This window comes from Salvelinus namaycush, chromosome 7 (genome assembly GCF_016432855.1).
Source record: "Salvelinus namaycush isolate Seneca chromosome 7, SaNama_1.0, whole genome shotgun sequence".
In the NCBI taxonomy this organism is placed as follows: Eukaryota; Metazoa; Chordata; class Actinopteri; order Salmoniformes; family Salmonidae; genus Salvelinus; species Salvelinus namaycush.
Window position 1 is genome coordinate 11,319,431 of NC_052313.1, and position 19,125 is coordinate 11,338,555.

Below are 19,125 nucleotides of genomic sequence, written 5' to 3' on the forward strand. Positions count from 1 at the left end.
GAACCTGTAACCATATTACAACAGTATTTAACATGAGATCCTTTCTAAGCTTTACAGGAATGTGGTTCTGAATATAAACAGCAACACCTCCACCATTGGCATTTCTGTATGGTCATGCATCTTGTTGACATTCATCCAAGGACACCTCACTGCAGTAATATTTTCTTATGAAATCATGTGACTTATAGGTATAGAAAAGGATTTCTGTAACTGCACCCTAATACAAAAAGGAAACTAACTAACTATGGACTAACCAGAAATGTGACATCTGTTTTATTGTAACCCTAAATTATGAATGTGTTAACTATCTTGATGTCTTTATGGCTAGTGAAACCTCTGATGCATTTATGACAGTAAAACAGACACGCTAATGAAACCTCTGATGCATTTATGACAGTAAAAAAAAACATGCGCGTGGCATTGCACACACATCAATAGGATAAAAAGGCATCTCCAATCTCACTACCCTCTCAACAATGTCCTTCGATATATCTAGCGAACTTTTAGCTTAGAAGGACTTGGTTTGAATAGAACAAGCAAGGTAGCTAACGTCAGCTAGCTAGATAACTAGCTACATTTTAAGTCGATTGTTTAGCTCTTATTAATATAAAATAAGAAAATGGAAAATTTTAAAATACGGAAAGCTGAATCCAAAGATGTGCCTGACATACTGCGACTGATAAAGGTAAGCCGTAAACTAAAATCACTGCTTGCTTAGCTAGAAAATTGACTGGTTTCACTCTTCTCCAGTCCAACAATACACACGGAAATACTGTCGCTGAGGTATCGTTGATTTGCTATCTAAAGACACTTGAGAAGTTAGTTAGCTAGTTAAATAGCAAAATACAACTATGAAAAAGGGGGGACAGATGAAGCAAATCTGGCCAAGAGTAAAGGGATAATTGACAGCGCTTCAAATTGTACTTCCTTGTTTACGTTTGACATGCATGTACCTACCGTAATGTTATTATAAGTGGGCAATTATTTTTGGAATATAATGTACGGAGCAAAAGCGCTCTCAAATTCGTGGGTTGTGATGGGGTACCGTTGTTGAACTTAAAGCTCATGAGGTTTTTGTTCTTCAAGAATCAGCACTGGCGACCCGTCATTCAGGTCAGAGCCCCATCTGTTTTGAGCCCCACATTCTTAGCAAAAAACCCTAATATATATATATATATATATTGGTGGGGGGGACTTGCCTGTTTTGCATGTTATTTTGGCATTAATATGTCACACATCAGTTTGCAAACAATGTAAAAAAATATATATAAAAAAATATTACATCATTGAGTTAATAAAGCTGCATACAAACATGGTCTCTTTTTTTGTTTTCTTGAGTAAGGCAGCTCCAAAATGCAGGTGTTTCAGTCTAGCTCAGTGCTTTCTGTGGTGGTGGGGAAGCAATCGGCTGCAATACAGTCCAGAGAAAGGGAGAAATCCTTTTTTCAACAGGTGTTGAAATGTATAATGAGAAGATGCATTTGAAGTAACTATTGCATGGTGAGGCACACGTCATTGGCTGTGTGTGTGTGTGAGAGTTAATATCTCTTTATGGACAGACTCAGGGAGCAGAGCCTTGCTATTGAGAGAGGCTATACCTGGCGCAAGAGAAGACAGGCTATGTGCACACACATGAGTTGACTGAGAACACATTCTCATTTACAGCAACGACCTGGGGAATAGTTACAGGGGAGAGGAATGAGCCAATTGTATGCTGGGGATGATTAGGTGACCATGATGGTATTGGGAATTTAGCCAGGACACCAGGGTTAACACCCCTACTCTTACAATAAGTGCCATGAGAGTCAGGATACCTGTTTAAAGTCCTAACCGAAAGACGGCACCCTACACAGGGCAATGTCCCCAATCACTGCCCTGGGGCATTGGGATATTTTTTTAGACCAGAGGAAAGGGTGCCTCCTACTGGCTCCACTTCCAGCAGCATCTGGTCTCCCATCCAGGCAGGACCAACCCTGCATAGCTTCAGAAGCAAGCCAGCAGTGGGATGCAGGTATGTTTGCTGCTTCCTAACCTCCTGCCAAATGTATGACCATATTAGAGATATATTTTCCTCAGATTACACCCACCATTTTTTTTTTAACAACTCACATTTTGATAAACTCCCATAACTATTGGGAGGATTTATTGACCTGTTGCCACAAAGGGGAAACCAGTGACGAACAAACACCATTGTAAATACAACCCATATTTGTTTTATTTTCCCTTTTGTAATTTAAGAAAAGGGCATCCAGTGAACCATAATAACATTTTGAAATGTTGTGTCCTCCATATACAGTACATAACATTATATTGGTTGCAAGAATTTTGGTAGCATTGCCTTTAAATTGTTGAACTTGGGTCAAACGTTTTGGTTAGCCTTCCACAAGCTTCCCACAAGAAGTTGGGTGAATTTTGGCCCATTCCTCCTGACAGAGCTGGTGTAACTGAGTCAGGTTCTTGCCATCTATTTTGTGAAGTGCACCAGTCCCTCCTGCAGCAAAGCACCCGCACATGATGCTGCCACCCCCGTGCTTCACAGTTGGGATGGTGTTCTGTGGCTTGCAAGCCTCCCCCTTTTTCCTCCAAACATAACGATGGTCATTACGGCCAAACAGTTCTATTTTTGTTTCATCAGACCAGAGGACATTTCTCCAAAAAGTATGATCTTTGTCCCCATGTGCAGTTGTAAACCGTAGTCTGGCTTTTTTATGGCGGTTTTGGAGCAGTGGCTTCTTCCTTGCTGAGCGGCCTTTCAGGTTATGTCGATATAGGACTTGTTTTACTGTGGATATAGATACTTTTGTACCTGTTTCCTCCAGCATCTTCACAAAGGTCCTTTGCTGTTGTTCTGGAATTGATTTGCACTTTTCGCACCAAAGTACGTTCATCTCCAGGAGACAGAACGCGTCTCCTTCCTGAGCGGTAATGACGGCTGCGTGGTCCCATGGTGTTTATACTTGCGTACTATTGTTTGTACAGATGAACGTGGTCCCTTCAGGCGTTTGGAAATTGCTCCCAAGGATGAACCAGACTTGTGGAGGTCTACAATTATTTTTCTGAGGTCTTGACTGATTTCTTTTGATTTTCCCATGATGTCAAGCAAAGAGGCACTGAGTTTGAAGGTAGGCCTTGAAATGCATCCACAGGTACACCTCCAATTGATTCAAATGATGTCAATTAGCCTATCAGAAGCTTCTAAATCCATGACATCATTTTCTGGAATTTTCCGGAATTTTCCAAGCTGTTTAAAGGCACAGTCAACTTAGTGTATGTAAACTTCTGACCCACTGGAATTGTGATACAGTGAATTATAAGTGAAATAATCTGTCTGTAAACAATTGTTGGAAAAATGACTTGTGTCATACACAAAGTAGATGTCCTAACCGACTTGCTAAAACTATAGTTCGTTAACAAGAAATTTGTGGAGTGGTTGAAAAACAAGTTTTAATAACTCCAACCAAAGTGTATGTAAACTTCCGACTTCAACTGTACATTGAAAAACGATGTTTTGAATCCAGCGTCATTTTGTGTATCAGTTCATAAACCGTGTGCCATGGAATCAGTATATCAAAAATCTCTTACCAACTATTTTGCAATCTATATGGCACAGCTGTCAATTTGAGTCCTTAAATAAAAAAGTATACCAGTTTTATTTATCACAGTTTTTTTTTTCAATTTTGGTCTTTAATGCAGGGCCGACAGACAAATTCCTTACTTTCTCCCCCTGCCACTTGCCTCTTCCATTTTTGCGGTAATGCTGCAATTAGTTGGTTATAATTTTGGGTTGAGCAGAAATTTCCATATATTTTTGTTATTAGCTTTTTGTGCGTATGAAACATTTCTGGGATCTTTTATTTAATCTCATGAATCATGGGACCAACACGTTTTATAATTTTTTTCTGTGTAGTTCTACATCGTGGAGCTCCGCTCCATAGGCGAGCTCTGCTCCTAGTGGTTTACCCCGCTGCCTAGGCAGCGAATAGCCTGAGAGAAAATTATGCACACACCTGCAGCCAATAGGAGTACAGGTGTCCCTATATAAGAGGACGCTTCCCCTCAATCAGCCTCCCATTATTTTCAGTGACAGGACTGGACTGAAGAAGCCTAGAAGAGAAGAAATCTCAGGACGAACCCGTCATCGATATCCTGTTGTTGACGTCGGCCTTCAATGAGCACGCCTTTTCTACCCCCAAAAGCTCTTTTAAGAGCTCAGTGTCGCTGCTTCACTATGATGGCTTTGGACCCGCACGAACTATGTTTTGTGTGCTTAGGTTCAAAGCACGCTAGGGGCGGCCTCACAGATCCTCCGGAATGCCCTAGCTGTTCACTCCTTTCTTTAAAGGAGAGGAAACAGCGATGGGCATTTTTCAGTGAGGATTTCCCCTCTAGAGGACGCGATGGCGTCATATGATGACGGCGCCTCTAGAGAGGATGAGGATGTTGGGTAGTGTCTGGGTTTTTCTCCGAAAGAATCCAGTCTAACGACCGTACCGACCGAGGCTGAACCCCCCCCCCCCCCCCCCCCTTCCTGGCGAGAGAGGGGATTTTCTCATCCTTATGCGAGGAGGAAATGGGCTCTGAATTTTCAGCAGCCCCCTCCTACGCAGTGGCCTCTCTGCGCTCTGATTTTACAGGGCTCATTGAGCGGGCTGCGAGCAGGCTGGCCCCCTTTCCCTCCGTTTCGGAAGTGGATTTGATTGGTGGTGGCCCCTATTACAGACCAAGACGGGCAGCGGTACTTTTGGCACAGACCATGCCCTCGCTCGCCAAATATGTGGAGGGTGCATGGGAAACGCCTTTGACGGCCAGAGCACCGGTGAAGGCGTATATCCCATTCACTAAAGTGGACGGAGAACCGCACTAGCGGCGTACCTGGTGCCAGGTTCGAGCTCTTGGCTGTCGGCCAAGAGACCCACATTACCGACGACTAAGGACCACAGCACAGCTGGCTGGCTGGGAAGTCCTTTGTTCTAAGTACACAGGCTGTAGCAGCAGCGAATAATATTGCCCTCTTGGCAGCCTCTCTATCCCGTCTCACCACGGGTAGAGAGGAGATGGAGGAAGCGTCGAAGATTTCCGGCGCCATTCTCCATCTCACACAGGCATCGGCTGTATGTGCGAGGAGATCCATGGCCACTTCGGTGGTACTGGAACGACACCTCTGGCTGTCTTTGACGGCTATGAAGGAGACCGACAAAGCCGCCCTATTGAACGCCCCCATCTCTGACAGCGGTCTCTTTGGAGCCGCGGTCACAGATGCGACGGCGCGTTTTGGGAAGCTTGAGGAGGAGACAAAGCAGCTGGCTAGACACCTGCCTTTGGCAGGAGGATCTAAAACAGCTACGAAAGATCCCCATCGCTCCACCGTTTCCAGTAGACCAGGGTCTACGGCCAGACGGAGAGCACGTCGAGCAGCTGCACCTGGAGTACCGAGAGTGGGCCCAGCCCCTCCGGCAGCACCAGAGAAGGCGGCGGTGAAACCCTGACAGCCGAGAGGCAGTCAGAAAAGACGACTGCCATGACGGGACGAGGGGGAGAGGACGGGAGACAGCGCTGCACTTCATGTGAGGGCGCCCACTGTTCATCCCCCACCCCTGCAAAGGGATGGAGGAGTTGTGTCTGTGTTTAATAAAGAATGTGTTCCATTTGACTTTGTCACAAGATAACCTCTTTTCCTTAACAAAACTGAGATCGCTCAGATTCCTTCTATCTCTCTCTCACCACTCTGTGTGCAGCCAGCCCATTGCGGAGTTGAGCACACACAGAGGGACGTTGTGAGTGAGAATGACAAGAGGAAAGCAAGACGGACGCTCGTAATGAGCCGTCATGCTATACCTCATAAAAACCCAACACTACACACTCTGAGGAGTGAAGTAGATAGAGGTTTTAAGAGCAGCCTGCGTACACAGCCCCATAGTGGGCCGATGAAGCAATCGCTATTGGGAGACGGCTGGCGCCTCAATTAGTGTAGCGCAGACCCGTGCTGAGTTCACGGAGGGCTGGAACCACAAGGTTACATGTATAACCGAAGTGTCGGCGCCCCCGATTCTCTCAGAACGCGTTAGTGTTCCCTCCCCCGTTCGTAGGGGGCCCACCTTGGGCTGTCCCACCACTTCAGTGTTGGGAGACAGCGGCGGCTTGGGCCATAGAGTAATACAGGTAGCAGTCATATATTCGCCCTATTTCCTAGTGCCAAAAATGACGGGGGGAATGAGGCCGATATTGGATTTACGCACTCTCGTCGAGAGCGTAGCCAAACCGCTTTTCCGAATGCTCACGATCTAGATCTAAAGGATCATACTTTCATGTGCCAGTACTTCCGCGTCACAGGAAGTTTCTGCGTTTCGCCTTTCAAGGGGTGGTGTACGAGTATGCGAGAATGTCATTCGGGTACGCCCTGGCACCTCGCACGTTTTCCAAATGTGTGGAGGCAGCATTGGAGCCGTTGCGCCGTCAAGGGATAAGGCTATTACGCTTCGAACACACCGACTGCGTCATTGCGTTTCGATACACCAGAAGTACATTCATTTCCAATGGAACGCTGCATTTGCCTTGCAGCATTGCGTTGCAGAGGCAGTTGCAGTGCGTTCTGTGTGGTGCATACGTTCGATAAATCGAACGTATGCATCAAATTGTATGAGTGGACTTGACAGAAAGTAGCAAAATATGAATGTAGATTTTTTTTTTGCACACATTCAGTAAAAATTTGGGATTACATAAAAACAGTTTGATTGCATAATTTCTTTACATTTTTTATTTATTTATTTGCCAAGTATATTATTTATTCGATGACATCCTCAAATTAATTGTGAGAGCCTATAATATAATTTCCCTCCAAAATGCAGTTTTGGAGCGAAATGCAATAATAAATAGTCAAGATAGGCAGAGTAGGCTCTTTCAACAATGAGACAAACGTTGAGGAAGGTGGTATGACTATTTCTTTCACACACACCTCATTGGCTAGGTTAGCAAGCTAGGTTAGCTAGCTAGCTAACGCTAACTAGCCACATCTAGCACAAGCTCACTACTAAACTGACCTGGCAATCCTACTATTGTGGACACTTGTCTCCAAACAGCATTTTTTGTGTTTATGTCCCTGTAGCTGTCAGCAGTTGTGTCAAAAAGACACGGTTTTGAGGATACTGCGAAAATGATTCTCTCCTCCATGTGTCCAACCGCATGCGACCATTTGCAAAAGGTACCTGCATCAGTATAGTTGCCTAGCTGCGCAAAATGTTATGCAGCAGTGATGCAATGACGCAGTCGGTGTGTTCGAAGGGTTAGCCTACCTAGACGACCTACTGGTTTTGGCCCCGTCAGCAGAGCTGGCGATCACACACGACACAGACAGTGATTCACCTCACGCATCTGGGGTTCGCTGTGAATTGGAAAAAGAGTGCGCCTTGGCCCAGTCAGCAGATTGTCTATCTGGGATTACAGCTAGACACTGACAATGAGGGCACGAATTTCGGATCCTCGACGGGCTGCCTTGTTGTTAGCCCTGAGAAAGTTTTATCCGAATCACATGGTGACGGCGCATTCCGTCATGACACTTTTGGGTCTCATGTCGTCTGCCCACTCCGTGGTTCCGCTGGGACTTTTGCATATGCGCAAAACACAGCGATGGTTTGCTCAACTACGACTGGACTCAGTGAGCACCGTTGTCGGTTGTTGACAGTTCCCCTCTCACTCAGAGCGGATCTGAACTATTGGAGAGACCCGTGCGTAATGGCACGGGATGTCACATAAACCTCCTGGAATTGGAAACGGTTCTACTGGTTCTGACCCGCTTCATGTCCACCCTACGGGGACACGACGTGCTGGTCTGGTCAGAAAAACAGAACGACAGTAGCCTATATAAATCGCCAAGGGGGAGTCAGGTCTCCTGCACTCCACCGGTTGGCGGAGGAATTGTGGCTGTGGGCTCACGAGGAGCACCTTCGCTCGTTGACAGCAGCACACATTCCAGGCTGTCAGAATATCGGAGCAGACCTCATGTCTCGAGGGGGTCCCCGAGACGACGAGTGGCGACTGCACCCCGATGTTGTTCTCCAAATATGGGAACGGTTCGGGAGAGCCGAGGTGGACCTGTTCGCGTCACGTGTGAACGCGCAATGTCCCCTATGGTTTTCTCTACGAGCCCAGGACGAACCACCACTAGGGATAGACGCTTTTGCGCACTAGTGGCCAGAGGTTCTACTGTACGCATTTCCACCGCTGTCCTGCATTCTCCCACTGCTAGCACGTGTGAAAACAGGAGGGCTGTCAATCATATTGATAGCCAGCCACTGAAGGTCTGGCTCCTGAGAGGGACAGGTTAGAGCGCTGTGGGTTATCTGATTTGGTAATCAGAACCATATAGGGCTCACGTGCCAGTTCCACATACAGGACTTATGCCAGTAGATGGAACATGTTTTCACAAGGGTGCGTCACAGAGAATGTAGACCCCGTGTGCTGTCAGGTTGAGAGTGTGCTCTCTTTCCTACAGTTCATGTTTGACAAGCAGCACTCACCCGCCACCATTAAGGTGTTCGCGGCAGCGATTTCAGCTTGTCATGAGGGGTTTGGCAGAGACACTGTTTTCAGTCACCCTTTAGTGAAACGGTTTCTATTGGGGACGCGGTGGCTTAGGCCAGTGGCTAGAGCCACGCTACCACAGTGGGATTTAACTTTGGTACTCGAGGCGCTCTGTGAGACGCCGTTCGAACCATTGAATCAAATTCCCCTCAAGATGTTGTCTCTGAAGACGGCACTGTTGCTTGCCTTGACTACAGCCAAGCGTGTCAGTGATTTGTGTGCTCTTTCGACGAGACCCGACTGCCTTGCCATAGATGGCGACTTGAGCAGAGCGGTGTTACGTCCTATCCCGGCATTTACGCCGAAGGTTATTAAGAGCTCATACAGGTCGCAGACTGTTGAGCTATGGGCTTTCTTCCCCCTTCCTCATGCGGAGCGGAGAGAGGAGAGACTTCATCGCCTGTGCCCAGTGTGCACCTTGGTGTGCTACGTGCAGCGCACGGCGATGATTAGGTCATCACCTCAATTGTTTGTGTGTCACGGTGCTAATGCACTGGGTAGACCACTCTCAAAACAGAGGCTGTCTCATTGGCTTTGAGAAGGCATTGAGACGGCTTATGAGGCGGCAGGGCGTCCAATGCCTCGTGGAGTAGCGGCGTCTATGGCACTTTTCAGAGGAATTGGGGTAGAGGGTATTTGTGCAGCGGCGTCGTGGTCGTCACCGTCTCCTTTTATCCGATTCTACCTGTTGGACATGTCGTCTAACTCTCTAGCTCGTTCTGTACTCAGCGTAGTTGAGGGCAGAACTTGAGTTAAGAAAGGTTGCAGGACTAATGGGCTGTGTTCCCATTAGGTCCGCTCTTTTTTGACAGAAGAGAGAGAGACACGTGTAACATGACCTTTGTTTGACACTGTCAATACTAGACTGCCACCAGTGTGTCATTATGCTGGTGTAACGGATGTGAAATGGCTAGCTAGTTAGCGGTGGTGCTCGCTAATAGCCTTTCAATCGGTGACGTCACTTGCTCTGAGACCTTGAAGTAGTGGTTCCCCTTGCTCTGCAAGAGCCGGGGCTTTTGTGGAGCGATGGGTTAAAGATGCTTCGTGGGTGACTGTTGTTGATGTGTGCAGAGGGTCCCTGGTTCGCGCCCGGGTCGGGGCGAGGGAACGGACTAAAGTTATACTGTTACACTGGGAAATAGTACTGTAACCTAGTGTTACTTGACTATTAGACCGGTCACTAAAGTTGAGGGAATATTGAGGCATCATCTATCTGCTGAGTCAGAATAGTTGGCCTAAATTCTATCATCTGCCCACGAATCATTGGCTCTGCCTATGGATTGAGTGTGGTAGGTTACACTGAGAAAGCAGTGAGCATGTCTTCTAAATTGGTTCAGCCTGTACTCAGCTTTGCTGACGTGAAGGCTAGCATTAAGGCGGAAAAACACAGAATTAATGGACAGGGTTTCCATCAGGTCCGTTTTTTCCTTTATTAGAAGGACTGCAGGACATGACTCCTGGCTGAATGGCACAGTTGAGTTATGTGTTATATCTTGCCCACCAGTCTATGACTGTGTTGGGCGGAGGGATTAGGGATATAGTTCTGTAATTGATATTACAGTACTATTAGACCAATCTGAATATCAATAGAGTTGAGTTTATCTATCTGTGGTACAGTTAGTGTGACTCATATTCTATGATCTGCTCACTAGTCATTGGCTTTGCCTTTAGACTGAGTGAGCAGATTAGATCAAGAACACAGTACATTGTAATTGAGTGTGGTTCACAGTAAATTACAGTACTGTGGGATTTGGTCGCAGCCATTGCTGAGCTGACCTTTTCTCAAGTAGAAAGTGTTTGGCTCGGCAGGGAGTACATTTTGGGAGCGTTTCGCTCCGCCTTAAACCACTAGGAGCAGAGCTCCCCTATGGGGCGGTGCTCCACGATGTAGAACGATAGTTACCGGAGTGTAACTCCAGTTTTACGAGTGGAGCGGAGCCCCAAAGGGCTTAAAGCCCTGCCGACCCCCAGTCTCGCTGAATATTTTTTTTTCGGGAGGCTGATTGAGGGGAAGCGTCCCCTTATATAGGGACACCTGTACTCCTATTGGCTGCAGGTGTGTGCATAATTTTCTCTCAGGCTATTCGCTGCCTAGGCAGCGGGGTAAACCACTAGGAGCAGAGCTCCCCTATGGGGCGGAGCTCCACTCATAGAACTGGAGTTACACTCTGGTAACTATCGTTTAACACCATCTCCTCTAATTTGCTCATGAAACAGCAATTCAAGAAAATCTAAATGCATATTCCAATTAAGCTGATTGAGACCAAATGATTGGCATGCAGACGCAGTTTGAATATTTCACTGGTAAAACCTGAATAATTATCATTCACGATTGACAGTGATTCTCTGGCCTATTTTGAAGTTAGACTTACCTAACTTGGTGTTTGAAGGTGTTGGATTCTGGGTTAAACTTGGAACATTGCTATCCTAAAGACACGATACATCAGAAGTAAGACTATAGTATCTGAGGGGTGATAGAGATTTTGATATAAATACAATTTGGGTATTTTAAATGTGCTCATCCTAACTGCATTCAGAGAAACTCTGCAAACTTGTCTGTCTTGAAGGTGACAAATACAGACAATTTCAGCTGGATATCCGTCTGTATCACAGTTCCCTCTGTAGTTTTGTACCTTTGTTTATTACGTTGGCAACAAGCCCGGTTTCCTCCATTTTGATTGTGTTTATGTTAAACGCTGTTCTCTTCGTTGACCGTCACTTTTCTCAGTGAATGATAAACGTTCCCCTATTGACTCGCTGTTCTTGGTTTTGAATCTGAAATGTTTCTTCTGTTCAGGAACTGGCTAAATATGAAGAAATGGAAGACCACGTGATACTGACTGAGGAAGGTGAGTCTGAATGAAACTAAAGCATTTCTGTCTCGTTCACCGTGTGATTGACTGCAGTGCATAGAGTTTATAAGGCATTTCTAACGTTGTAAAAACAGATCTGCTCGAGGACGGATTCGGTGACTATCCATTATACCGCTGTGTCGTGGCAGAAGTCCCCAGTGAGCCGCAGAGCAACAACGGTAAGAGATTATGTATATCAAATCATTCCGCCTATCCCCTGGAGCACACCTGTACATCTCAGAGGATTGGACGGATGTTGAGTGTGACATAGACAAGTATTATAGCAAACTACATCAGATGGCCTTGACTGAAACAGTGCCTCTCCTATGCATAGAAGAACATTTCTGTGCCATGGGGATCCCTGGCATGTAGCTACTGACCCTATGTCAAACATATACCAAACCTGTTATTAGGGCTGTTACGGGGACCGTATTACCGCCACACCTGCAGCCACGAGTCATGATGGCAGTCAAATTCCATGTGACGGTATTCAGTCTTCTCAAAGCTTTGATTCTACTGAAGGTCATTAGTAGCCTACCAAACTTGCTAACTGCCTGGTACTCAGTACTCTATTGTCCCTCTAACCACTCTGACATCAATGCAAATGTTATCAAAAATCTAATCAAACACTTCATGAGAGTCCATGAGCTCATGTTGCGCAACATTTCTATAGGCTATGAAATTAAGTGAGAAAACAGAGTGATGGCCTCTACTGAAAAGAGGAAGATCAGCTTTCTATAGGCTAGGCCTACTATATTTATTTCTCAACATTACTAATATTAAGCGCATTGCTTCTCTGTACAACAGGAGTATAACTTACCTGGCTGGCATGAAAATGAACCACGGGAAAAGCGTCCTCCATTCTTTATTTAAGTGCATAGATGACATGCATCCCCCTGTCCCTGTTTCGAGACTGGACCATTATCATGCACCTTTCTAAATCAAAACAAATTTCACACATACATTATTTAGTATATGTAAAGACTAAATTAAATCCAGAACAGTCTGATAGGTGACACTATTAGCCTATCACTTGTGAATGATGCCCAGCTTGTGTGCAGTAAGGCAATAAACTGTGCATCCCTTTTTTTTGTTGCAACTTTTTCAAATCATACTGTAGTTGCACACCTCATGTAGCCTGGCCCATATGTTTGATAAGGTTTGTACCACAACTAGTGGCCAAATAATAACTTCCTTACAACTGGTGTAGAGCCTAACTGGCATACGCAGCGCTTGAGGAAGAATTTACCATAAAAATGCACCTTTATAATAAAAGCAATACATGCATAATTGCATTTGCGGTCACTTTTGAGAACTGAATTATGGAACATTTGCGCTTATAGCCTACTGCCTCCTGCCTCACATTGCTGAACTTATAATGTAACGAAATAAACTATTAGGCTATCAACATTTTAAGCTAAACGTTTTGATCTGTTGCGTCAGCCTCATTGCTTAAAGGTTTTTTGATGCTAGTGGTTGTATTAATTTGGGATCTATTGCATCACACAACTGTCCTAGACTATGTTTGGAATATTTATTTCTCGCACAGAATAGGTCAACGTTTGTACTATGGGGGATAGTAGATTGACATAGGCTAGTGCTTTTGCTGTTCGTTAGGCCTACTCATCTTGCTGACGAAAAGTAAATGTGGAAAGTTCTTCCTATATCTTCAATGTGCGCCTCGGAATTGGATAAGGACGCACGCAGTTGTGTCCCTGATGTGTCTGTCTTCACTTGTAGCCTGTGAGAAAGACTCAATCACGTGATAGGCCGAGAGAGCCATGTAAGTGAGAGGTGCTTCGGAGCACGCAGCCGGGAGAAGGGAATTATAATATTCATCCCAAGGGCACAATGGCCTCTGGCCGCAAAAGGCATGGATGTATTTAGGGGGTATTATGGCCACAGAATGTGGAAGCAGCCGGGAAATTCGAGGCATTATCAAGTGTTTGTCAAATTGTGAATGAGAGGCTGATGAAATGTGTGCAGCCTGCACAAATAACAAAGCAGAGCTCATGCCTTTTCATGGAACTTTTTTCAAATCATCATTAGTCGCTTCATGCAGCCTTGGAATATATCAAAAATACAAACGTCGAGCTATATGTTTTCATCACAACTAAAGTTTAATAAAAAATTATAAATTAAGCATATAGGAATACCTGTTTTTGTTAACCGCTCAACACAGAATAGCCGCATGTGCGCACTCCCCCAGAAATCTTTTGGAGAAAAGATTCTATTTTACTCGATACAGAGACACCTTTTCCTTACAACAGTTACAGTGCATTCGGAAAGAATTCAGACTCCTTGACTTTTTCCACTTATTCTAAAATGGATTAAACATTTTTTTCTCCTCACCAATCTGCACACAATACCCCATAATAACAAAGTTTCTTGGCAATTTCTCACATGGAATAGCCTTAATTTCTCAGAACAAGAATAGACTGACGAGTTTCAGAAGAAAGTTCTTTGTTTCTGGCCATTTTAAACCTGTATTCAAACCCACAAATGCTGATGCTCCGGATACTCAACTAGTCTAAAGAAGGCCAGCTTTATTGCTTCTTTAATCAGCACAACAATTTTCAGCTGTGCTAACATAATTGTAAAAGGGTTTTCTAATGATCAATTAGCCTTTTAAAATTATAAACTTGGATTAGCTAACACAACGTGCCATTGGAACACGGAGTGATGGTTGCTGATGATGGGCCTCTGTACGCCTATGTAGATATTCCATTAGAAATCAGCCGTTTCCAGCTACAATAGTAATTTACAACATTAACAATGTCTACACTGTATTTCTGATCAATTTGATGTTATTTTAATGGACAAAAAATGTGCATTTCTTTCAAAAACAAGGACATTTCTAGGTGACCCTAAACTTTTGAACGGTAGTGTGTATATGTATTTATTTATATAAATGTGCAAAGATGTATAACCTGGTTTTGCTTTGTCATTATGTGGTATTGTGTGTCTAGATTGAGGAAATTGTTTTATTTAATACATTTTAGAATAAGGCTGTAACGTAACAAAATGTGGAAAAAGGGAAGGGGTCTGAATACTTTCCGAATGCACTGTATATTGATGTGATGCACAATGACATAAGTGGGTGTCTGGGAGGAGACAAACATTTCAGTTACACTTTGGCACATTCTCTAAGAAGTAACTAGGTGACTTGTTTGAAATGTTGTTGCTGTACACACACACACAAACACACGTCTCTCTGATCGAAAGGCTGGTGTGTATAGTGTCTAGGCCTACTCCTGTTATGGATGTGGATGTCACTCACATGTAGGCCAGACACACTTGTATGACACACACCCGCTAACCAACTTCCATTGGAAGCTTCTCTGAGCTAGAACAGCTCGTCTCCACGCGTCAGTTCTCACAACACTACTGACACATCTCCTCTTTACACAGTCCCCTGGCAACCAGACTGAGTTAACCGCTGAAAGTACAAGTTAATCTTAACCATAGATTTATGAGCAGCTCTGCCCCTCCAAGTCCTAACCACCCTTAACCATTTAGGGAAAATGCTAAACTGACCTTAGATTAGTGTCTAGGGGTAACTCCGGTACGAGCTGTTACATTACATCTGGCTTGTTTTTGTGTGGGTTTATTTTGTGTCCAGCTCCTGTGGTGATTGGGTTTGCCATGTACTACTTCACCTATGACCCCTGGATTGGCAAGCTGCTTTACCTGGAAGACTTCTTTGTCATGGAAAAGTACAGGGGTAAGCAAAATAACTATTTTCCTCTCCTACTCTGTCTCTCTCTTTCCTCTCTGACCTGACCAGTAACCATAATCTCTCCTTCTCTGTCATCCTTCCACCAGAGATTGGCATTGGCTCAGAGATCCTCAAGCTCCTCAGTGACGTGAGTAATTTAGGAGTTATGACCCTGTACAAACATAGTAAAAACTAGATGGTAGCTGTCAGTCAGTTGTTACATGGCCCTGGCCAGAATCCTGTTGTAGGTCAATGCCTCAAACAGAATCCCATATCGAGCCCATTTAAGTGAGTTATGATTTTTTTGTACATACCATTGATTCTGTTCTTCTGTGTGTTTTGTTTGGTTATTGCTGTTGAAATAATCAATGAATGTGCGTTGGGAAAAGAGAAGATGTACACTGTATATAAAAAATGTATATGGAAACCCCCTTCAAATTAGTTGATTCGGCTTTTTCAGCCACACCTGTTGCTGACAGGCGTTTAAAATCGAGCACACAGCCATGCAATCTCCATAAACAAACATTGGCAGTAGAATGGCCTTACTGAAGAGCTGTGTGACTTTCAACGTGGCACAGTCATAGGATGCCACCTTTCCAACAAGTCAGTTGGTCAAATTTCTACCCTGCTAGAGCTGCCCTGGTCAACTGTAAGTGCTGTTATTGTAATGTGGAAAGGTCTAGGAGCAACAACGGCTCAACTGCGAAGTGGTAGGCCACAAGCTCACAGAACTGGACTGCCGAGTGCTGAAATCGTCTGTCCTCGGTTGCAACATTCACTACTGAGTTCCAAACTGCTTCTGGAAGCAACATCCGCACAAGATCTGTTCGTCAGGAGCTTCATGAAATGGGTTTCCATGGCCAAGCAGCCGCACACAAGCCTAAGATCACCATGCCCAATGCCAAGCGTCAGCTGGAGTGGTGTAAACCTCGCCGTCATTGGACTCTGGAGCAATGGAAACGTGTTCTATGGAGTGATGAATCACACATCACCATCTGCCAGTCCTACAGACAAATTTGGCTTAGGCGGATGCCAGGAGGACGCTACCTGCCCCAATGCATAGTGCCAACTGTAAAGTTTGGTGGAGGAGGAATAAGGGTCTGGGGCTGTTTTTCATGGTTCAGGCTAGGCCCCTTAGTTCCAGTGAAGGGAAATCAACAACACAGCATACAATGACATTCTAGACGATTCTGTGCTTCCAACTTTGTGGCAACAGTTTGGGGAAGGCCTTCTCCTGTTCAAGCAAGACAATGCCCCCGTGCACAAAGCGAGACCCATACAGAAATGGTTTGTCAAGATCGGTGTGGAATAACTTGACTGGCCTGCACAGAGCCCTGACCTCAACCCCATCAAACACTTTTGGGTTGAATTATGTGTGCTAACACCTGCTCTCCCTTCCTCTCTCCCCCCAGATGGCATTCAAGACTCGCTGCAACAGCATGCACTTCGTCGTCGCCGAGGGCAACAAGGAGTCAATAGAGTTCTACAAGCGTCGTGGAGCGGCCGACATCACTCTGGATGAGGGATGGAGACTCTTCAAGATCAACAAGAGCTCCCTCTTCAAGATGTCCTCCGGCTCCAAAGAGTGAGCTGGCCCCAAGACACATAGAAAGATGGGGACAAGAGTGACAGACTTGGTCAATTTATTTTAAATTACTTAATTATTTGCCTGTCTTTCACTTCAGCGGTGGGGGGTGTGACTCTGACAGTAGATTATTATTATTATTATTAAAATGGGCATTAAGCATGTGTGTGCACCAACTTTCTCAATCTAGTCAATCATTTAGGTCATGTATTTTATCTGAAGCCATCGTTTTAGTAGTTGTAGTTTTTAATCAACGCACCTTAGGATTCCTAGTGTTCTCTCAGTTCTGCTAATCAACGCACCTTAGGATTCCTAGTGTTCTCTCAGTTCTGCTAATCAACGCACCTTAGGATTCCTAGTGTTCTCTCAGTTCTGCTAATCAACGCACCTTAGGATTCCTAGTGTTCTCTCAGTTCTGCTAATCAACGCACCTTAGGATTCCTAGTGTTCTCTCAGTTCTGCTAATCAACGCACCTTAGGATTCCTAGTGTTCTCTCAGTTCTGTTAATCAACACGCCTTAGGATTCCTAGTGTTCTCTCAGTTCTGCTAATCAACGCACCTTAGGATTCCTAGCGTTCTCTGTTTCATTATTGACCAATATATTTTACTATTCTATAATACAGTGATTTTTGTTCTCTGTAGTTTGATTGTGTTTATGTTGGTGGTTATTATGTTCTATGGTGACTGATTTCTGTGGGGCTAGGAGGGAAGTGGGGTGAGTTCATTGCTTTACAATGAAATCCCTGGCCCCCCATTTAAGGTGGACTTAGGTCAGGGGTCAGATGTGATGGGTCATGATAGTGTGGAAGGGGAGGGGACGGCTTTACAGAACATGCATCACTTCATATGCCCTCCCTCCCTTCATCCTCCGTCTGTTGTGGGAGTAATTTCAGAATGGTGACGCCATCAAGAAACTTAAAAACAGCCTTGTCCTCTTTCTCCTCCTCCATCTCTCTTGTCCCCTCTGTCATACCTTCAACTGTGGAAGGGAGATGTGTGGTCTGTTATAACAGTCTATGGAGAGCAGAGGAGTGGAACACTGTTAGTTACTGCACTGACCTTGGAAAGACACCAAACTGTCACAGTATCTAATGCTCAGACACACAGACACACACACACACTCTAGTCAGATCTAGCAGAAACCAGGGACGTAGAAATGCATATCAGTGGGATGTCTGGTGTTCACTGACTGTATCTTGAACATTCACTGCAGCAATGCCTGAACAACAAACACAGCCAGAAACCAACACTGTAGTGGCCCAGTAGAGTTTAGAGAATATTACAAACACTGTCTCCTGTCCTCTCCTCCCCCAACCCACTGCCCAGGCAGAGACAGATCCTCTTTAATGTAATCCTGTGAAAAATTATCTCTAGTAGACACTTGTACTCCACTCTAAACTCTCATATGAACTGTGAAAATGTCTCCTGAAAATAATGTTTCTTTGGCATTACTCCATTAAAAACAATGAAGGACATCAATCTGGTAGGAAATGGAGCAGGACAGAGTGTGTACATGACTTAGTTACCGTTGATCCACATACAGCATAGACTATAATACCTCCATCTGAGAGAGGGAGGAAGAGAGAGAGTGCGAGGAAGAGCGGGGAGTATAGGGGGGATTGAGAAGAGACAGCATCCTTTATCCCCAGACAGGCCATCATATTTTCATTCTAGACTCCCATGAGCCTCGCTGAACTTCGAAACGGACTTGTTTATGTCCAGAGCTCTAAACGGTGCCCCGTTACTGATTAACCATTGGCATCTATTTAAAGACACACCAAGGAGATTCACTTTTTTATTTACAGAACCTTGGTAACCTTCTATTCTAGCACACACAGGTGTTCATCACTCTGTTGCACAAATAGACACAATCATGACCCCAGTGAGTCACAACCCCCACCGCATGATGGTCAAGGTCAAGGGTCAAGTTACACCGAGAGACACACTCCCACCCCTGTACCAACTTGCCTACCCCACAGTAAGTGTTGGTCGAGGAGTTGGCTAAAGCACGTCAAGATGTGGGACCAGGCCAAATAGTAACTTTCCATATGTTTTTCTATGGTTAAATGTATAAAAAAAATATATATATATATATACAGTACCAGTCAAAAGTTTGTACACACCTACTCATTCCAGGGTTTTTCTTTATTTTTACTATTTTCTACAATAATAGTGAAGACATCAAAACTATGAAATAACACATATGGAATCATGTCGTAACCAAAAAAGTGTTAAATCAAAATAAATTTTATTTTTGAGATTCTTCAAAGTAACCACCTTGATGACAGCTTTGCACACTACTGGAATTATCTCAACCAGCTCCGAGGTAGTCACCTGCAATGTATTTCAATTAACAGGTGTGCCTTGTTAAAAGTTAATTTGTGGAATTTCT

At 44.6% G+C, this 19,125-nt stretch overlaps 1 protein-coding gene across 1 annotated transcript; it reads left to right on the top strand.

The window, feature by feature from the left end:
• Positions 1-447: 447 nt before the first annotated feature.
• LOC120050323 (diamine acetyltransferase 1-like) lies at positions 448-17,349 on the top strand. Its single transcript, XM_038996904.1, has 6 exons — positions 448-685; positions 11,375-11,426; positions 11,525-11,608; positions 15,052-15,153; positions 15,255-15,295; positions 16,560-17,349. Exons 1-6 carry the CDS (start codon positions 620-622, stop codon positions 16,734-16,736), a joined length of 522 nt encoding a protein of 173 aa, XP_038852832.1. The 5' UTR covers positions 448-619; the 3' UTR covers positions 16,737-17,349.
• Positions 17,350-19,125: the final 1,776 nt, after the last annotated feature.